Genomic DNA, 6,000 nt, shown 5'->3' with positions numbered 1-6,000 from the left:
ATTCTTTTTTTAGAGGAAGGAGGGAATCTCTCGCACTCACCCCATCACCCTGAAATAGCAGAGAAGCTAAAACACCCCATTTTACTGTCCCTGCTCCCCACTTTTTTAGCATCTAGTTAATTCTGGTGCATAAGGGATAAAATGTACAAACACTAAATGCTTTCTGGCATGGCCTGGTGTAATGGGAGACTATCTGGGAACGAGAAAGTCTGGCCCCCAAGGGGGAACTCAGGGACTAGCAATCACTCCGCTAACGGGAGATTGGGGTGGGGGGGTCAGAAACTGTGTTCCCTGCAGGCTACGCAGCTGCACTGCAGGCTATCGAGGGCCATGGAGGCTTAGCCCGGGTTCACTGGAGCTGCAGGGGAGAGGAACCCCTCCCTCAGCCCGGCCCCGGACCACAGGAGCTGCGATGGCTGGGGAGAGGTGCCTCTCACCCAGGGCCGGCTCCAGGCACCAGCCAAGCAAGCTCTTGCTTGGGATGGCAGATTCTACGGGGCGGCAATGCCCAAGACTAGGGCGGCACATTGTTTCCTGCTCTGGCCGCCCTGTAGGGGACGGCAGTGTGGAGGAGGGGAGCGCCCTGCAGCAAACTAGGCAGGGCAGCCCGTATCCTTCCCTCCCCGCCGACCGGAGCAGCACAGAGCCCTCCCGGCAGGCGGCGCGGCGATCAAGGCCGCGGGGTGAAAGCCCCACTGAAGCCCTGGCCGCCCCCTTCTCTCTCTGGCCCCCGCTCCCTCCCCATTAGACCAGGCGTGCACTGCAGCACAGGGAGTCCCCTGGCTCCGGCAGCCCTGTAGGGTTTTGTTTTGTTTTTTCCCCTGCTTTGCCGGCCGCGCCGTTCCCCCCCCACACCCCGCTTTGCCGCTCCAGCCCCTCCACAGGTTGTTTTTTTTTCACCTGCTTTGCAGCTCCAGCCGTGCAGTGTTTTTTGGGTTTTTTTTCCCCCCGTGCTTTCCCGCTCCGGCTGTGCTGCAGGTTTCTTTTTTCCCCCCTGCTTTGCCGTTTCAGTCGTGCCGTTTTTTTGTTCCCCCCACCCTGCTTTACCGCTCCGGCCGCACTGTGGGTTTTTGTTTTTTTCCCCCCTGCTTTGCTGCTCCGGCTTTGCTGCATTCCCCCCCACACACACTTTGCCGTTCCAGACGCGCTGTTTATTTGTTCCCCCTACCCCGCTTTGCCGCTCTGGCCGTGCTGTGGGTTTTTGTTTTTTTTCCCTGCTTTGCCACTCCGGTGGCCCCCCCACCTTTTTTTTTTTTTGCTTGGGGTGGCAAAAAAGCCAGAGCCGGCCCTGCTCTCACCTGGCCCCGAGCTGCTGTGGTGAGAGTGGGCTGGGGAGAGTCCTGTCCCCAACGCAGCCTGCAACCCAATTCCCTCATTCCCAGCCCCACCTCACAGGCCTAGCCAGAGCCATCACCCCTCCACACCCAACCCTCTGCCCAGCCCTGAGCCCCCTCCCACTCTCCGAACCCCTTGGCCCCAGCCCCACATGAATTATCTTTTGTGCGCCAGTATGGAGATGATGCGTCACATTCTGGTGCATAGAACCAAATTCATTCCGCACATGGATGTAAAAGACGAGGGAGCACTGGTCAGAGCACATAAGATGCTCAGAGTGAGTTTACACTAGGAAATCTGGTGGAGAGTCACAGAGATCTGCTGGCTAATCCCCACCACACCTCCTAGCGGAGCCAGAACTTCAGAGGCTGATGGTGCGGAGGCAGAGGTGGGGTCTCCAGGCCTCCCACAAAAGGCCCTGTAGGAACCAGTCCCTCTCAGTGGTGCTGTCTGAATGCAGACGGGCGGGGGCAGAGGGGCTGAGTAAAGAGAGGCAGCACCTCTCTACCCCTGTCAGTGGACAAGGGAGAGGTTACTAGCACTTTATCTTGTCCTTTTTTCCTGCTGCCCAAAAAAAACAGCGGCACCAGAAGGAGAAAAGGGCTGATCATCAGTCATAAAGTCCTCTTGAGGTGGAGAGGCCTTTTTGCAGTGAGAAGCACGGGTCCAGGCAGTCAGTTCTTGGCATTTTACAGCGGTGTTGGTAGTCAGCAGGACTTGATAAGGGCCTTTCCAGCGTGGAGCCAGGGAGGACTTTCGCTGATGGACCTTTATGTAGATCCAGTTTTCTGGTTTCAGCAAGTGGGAAGGTTGTTCAGCTATAATCATTATTGTCGATTAAAAGAAAGGTAGAAAGTCTTGCTCCAACTGTTTATCTTTGGAGCCCTACCTGGAGTAAGAGAGATTCCCTGCCCGGGTGTGCAGTTCCCCTCTTGCAATTGCTTAAGAATAAACTGTCTCTGATTTGTTACAACCAACCTAAAAGTAAAAACTCTGTTTTCTTCCACAATTATTGATGCCGTGACTCGGATGGTAACGCCAGGCTGAGCCCGCGGCAGCTACTGCGGACTGTTCCCCTTTGAACCCCAAGGCGCCAATCAAGAGGTAAGAGACCTTCTGAAATCTCTAATGGGGTATCGAAGGAGGACTGCCCGTGGAACCGTCTGTCCCTCTGGGGCTCATGCCATCCGAACTTATTGATTTTGTAACAAACTCAAATGCAGAGAGGTACTGAGGAACTGTTGCCGCTCTCAATAAGATTAGTTTGAAGTGATCAGGGCCAGCTCAAGCTTTTTTTGCCACCCCAAGCAAAAAGTGCCACCCCAGGCACGTGCTTCCTCGTCTGATGCCTGGAGCTGGCCCTGGAAGTGGTACTGAGGATTTAGTTTTCCCTGATGTGTAGCAAGGCCTGATCTGAGTCAATTACATGGAAGCTGCTTAACCCTTTTTGTCATGTGTCACAGAAGTTTACATCCTGTGTGGATTCTCTCATGTTTAATGAGGTGTGATCTCTTTATGAAACTTTTCCCTCAGTCCAAGCACTTGTGGAGTCTCTCTCCTGTGTGGATTCTCCCATGTTGAACGAGGTCTGATCTCCATGTGAAACTTTTCCCCAGTCCAAGCACTTACACAGTCACTCTCCTATGTGGATTTTCTGGTGTTTAACCAGGGCTGATCTCTGTCTGAATGTTTACCTACAGAGCAAGCACCTGTGGGGGTCTCTCTCCTGTGTGGACTGCCTGATGTTGAATAAGGTGTGACCTCCGTTTGAAACTTTTCCCACAGTCCAAGCACTTGTGGAGTCTCTCTCCTGTGTGGATTGCCTGATGATAAACAAGTTCTGACCTCCGTATGAAACTTTTCCCACAGTCTGAACACCTGTGAGGTCTCTCTCCTGTGTGGATTGCCTGATGATAAACAAGTTCTGACCTCCGTATGAAACTTTTCCCACAGTCCACGCACTTGTGGGGTCTCTCTCCTGTGTGGATTGCCTGATGTCGAACAAGGTCTGACCTTCTTATGAAACTTTTCTCACAGTCCACGCACTTGTGGGGTCTCTCTCCTGTGTGGCCTGACTGATGACAAACAAGGTCTGACCTTCGTATGAAACTTTTCCCACAGTCCAAGCACTTGTGGGGTCTCTCTCCTGTGTGGATTGCCTGATGTCGAACAAGCTGTGACCTCCGTATGAAACTTTTCCCACAGTCCAAGCACATATGGGGTTTCTCTCCTGTGTGGATTGCCTGATGTTGAACAAGGGTTGACCTTCTTCTGAAACTTTTCTCACAGTCCACGCACTTGTGGGGTCCCACTCCTGTGTGGATTGCCTGATGATAAACAAATTCTGACCTTCGTGTGAAACTTTTCCCACAGTCCAAGCACTTATGGGGTCTCTCTCCTGTGTGGATTGCCTGATGTTGAACAAGGGTTGACCTTCTTCTGAAACTTTTCTCACAGTCCACGCACTTGTGGGGTCTCTCTCCTGTGTGGATTGCCTGATGTCGAACAAGCTGTGACCTCCGTATGAAACTTTTCCCACAGTCCAAGCACATATGGAGTCCCACTCCTGTGTGGATTGCCTGATGATAAACAAATTCTGACCTTCGTTTGAAACTTTTCCCACAGTCCAAGCACTTATGGGGTCTCTCTCCTGTGTGGATTGCCTGATGTCGAACAAGGGTTGACCTTCTTATGAAACTCTTCCCACAGTCCAAGCACTTGTGGGGTCTCTCTCCTGTGTGGATTGCCTGATGTTTAACAAGGTATGACCTTTGCATGAAACTTTTCCCACAGTCCAAGCACTTATGGGGTCTCTCTCCTGTATGTCTTTTATTAAGTGACTTTTGTGCTGACTTTGGACTGAAACATTTCCCTTCAGCTCCTCCCACAAAGGTTGCCTGGGGTTGCACTTCTCCAGGAACTTCCTTATGATTCTCCTCCTCCTCATTCTCATTCCCTCGCTCAGCACCTGCTGGGAGAGAGACAATCCAGACAGGAGTCATTGTGCTGGGGAGAAAGAGGAATAGCACCGAGGGAAAACCCAACTGAGAGACTGAGCAATTGGATTCTGCCTCCACATCCCACCCAAACACTCAAAGTGAAGGAGAAATGGGAAGGAAACTCCTGCAGCTAAGAGGATGGGTGGAAAGTCGTGAGCGATATTTGCTGACTACAGCCCTGTCCTAGCTGAAACGAGGAAGAACAGGGGGTGCTTACTCACACCATATTTGGGGATTCTCAACTTTTTCCTTCACTCCCTAGATGGTTTCTGTGTCAGTCCTCACCTGTATGGGTGCATCTTGGAAGCCTTTTTTCCTCGCAGGCCTGGAGATCGGGCACCCACGGCTCTTCCCCTTGCTCCAGGCGGGCGATAAGCTCAGGTTTGGCAAGGGGAAATCCTGTGCAGGGGGTGAAATCAGACCAGATCAGGGTGCATGGAGCATTGGTGGAGTATTTGTCACTAAGGACATTCAGTGAGTGGAACCTGTCTCTGTGCTCTGTTGGAGGAACGTGGCATCCAAGAGGAAGGAAACGTGGTCACTGGGCCCCCTTGCACAGAGGAAGTTGTCTGGGGAGGTGAGTTGAATTATTACTACACCCTCACTAGGCGTTCCCAGGATCTGTGCGCTCTGGGGGCCTTGCTGACACACACACAGCTCTGCACTTAAACCCCTGCCTCTTTCTAAACCTGCAGAGCCCAGAGCCCTCCCCAGGGCTGGAGCTAGTCCCAACGAGGGAGGTGAACAGGGATTGTGTGTGCAGCCAAGAAACCACACAGACAGGACAATGCTGGATTTATGCCCCTTTGAAAGGTGGCATGGGGGGATGGTTTGGTTGTCCACTGGGTTTTGACACCCATGTTCCACTGGAGAGGGCACAGAGATGCAAGTCTCTCTCACATGGCAGCTGTGCATTATGGAACCCATTCGCCTCTAATGTAACTGACTGAGGAAGAACCTGAACACATTCAGATACGTAGGTCCCATGGCTTCTAATAACAGAGTGGACGGGAAGCCCTTACCCAGCGAGGTCACCATCTCATAGTTCTCCTGCATGACGTCCCTGTAGAGGGCTCTCTGAGCAGGGTCCAGCAGAGCTCCCTGCCCCTGGGTGAAATACACAGCCACCTCCTCGAAGGCCACCAGCATCTGAAACAACAAGAGTCCCTCCCTCAGCACCTGCTGCCCCAGATACAATCCCACGAGTCACGGGAAGGGGAAAAAAATGTGAAGCTCTGGGAGGGCCAGACTGGCAGAATCCCACCACCACCCAGCTCAGAGTCTTCAGGGTGGGAAGAAGGTGAGCGCTCCCTGCCCCCCACATCAGACGGAGCAGGGCCGGGATTTCTTATTTCCCACATGCCTGCCAGCCACAGCCTGACATGGGAAGCAGAGCTCTGAGCCGGGGACAGGGACAGGAATCCCAACAACTTCCCTGCATATTTCACAGCAGCCTGAGGCCAGTGGGTCCAGGCTCCAGCACTGGGAGTCTGGAAAATGTTCCCAGGCCTGCCTACGGGGTTGTATCCTGTTTGAGAAATGGGGGAATGTCCCCTCACCCCTCCCCCGCCTCCAATGGGCCTTCTCAGAAAATCAGCAGGTTTCTCACACCCTGTCTCCTCTCTGCCGCTCCCTCACCCCGCCCAGTAGCTCCCTGAAAATCTCC

At 53.2% G+C, this 6,000-nt stretch overlaps 1 protein-coding gene across 2 annotated transcripts; it reads right to left on the bottom strand.

Moving 5' to 3' along the window:
* Positions 1-1,487: 1,487 nt before the first annotated feature.
* Positions 1,488-5,405, bottom strand: LOC123346056 (zinc finger protein 484-like). Of its 2 annotated transcripts, none has more exons than XM_044983263.1 (3): positions 5,357-5,405; positions 4,620-4,733; positions 1,488-4,303 (listed from the first exon to the last, which is right to left on the bottom strand). In XM_044983263.1, exons 1-3 carry the CDS (start codon positions 5,388-5,390, stop codon positions 3,030-3,032), a joined length of 1,422 nt encoding a protein of 473 aa, XP_044839198.1. In that variant the 5' UTR covers positions 5,391-5,405; the 3' UTR covers positions 1,488-3,029. The 2 variants fall into 2 exon arrangements, with proteins under 2 accessions (XP_044839198.1, XP_044839197.1); XM_044983262.1 differs by having other exon boundaries at positions 1,490-4,306.
* Positions 5,406-6,000: the final 595 nt, after the last annotated feature.

This window comes from Mauremys mutica, chromosome 12 (genome assembly GCF_020497125.1).
Source record: "Mauremys mutica isolate MM-2020 ecotype Southern chromosome 12, ASM2049712v1, whole genome shotgun sequence".
Classification (NCBI taxonomy): Eukaryota; Metazoa; Chordata; order Testudines; family Geoemydidae; genus Mauremys; species Mauremys mutica.
Note: the sequence above shows the minus strand (reverse complement) of the source record. Positions and strands in the feature narration are given on the sequence as shown.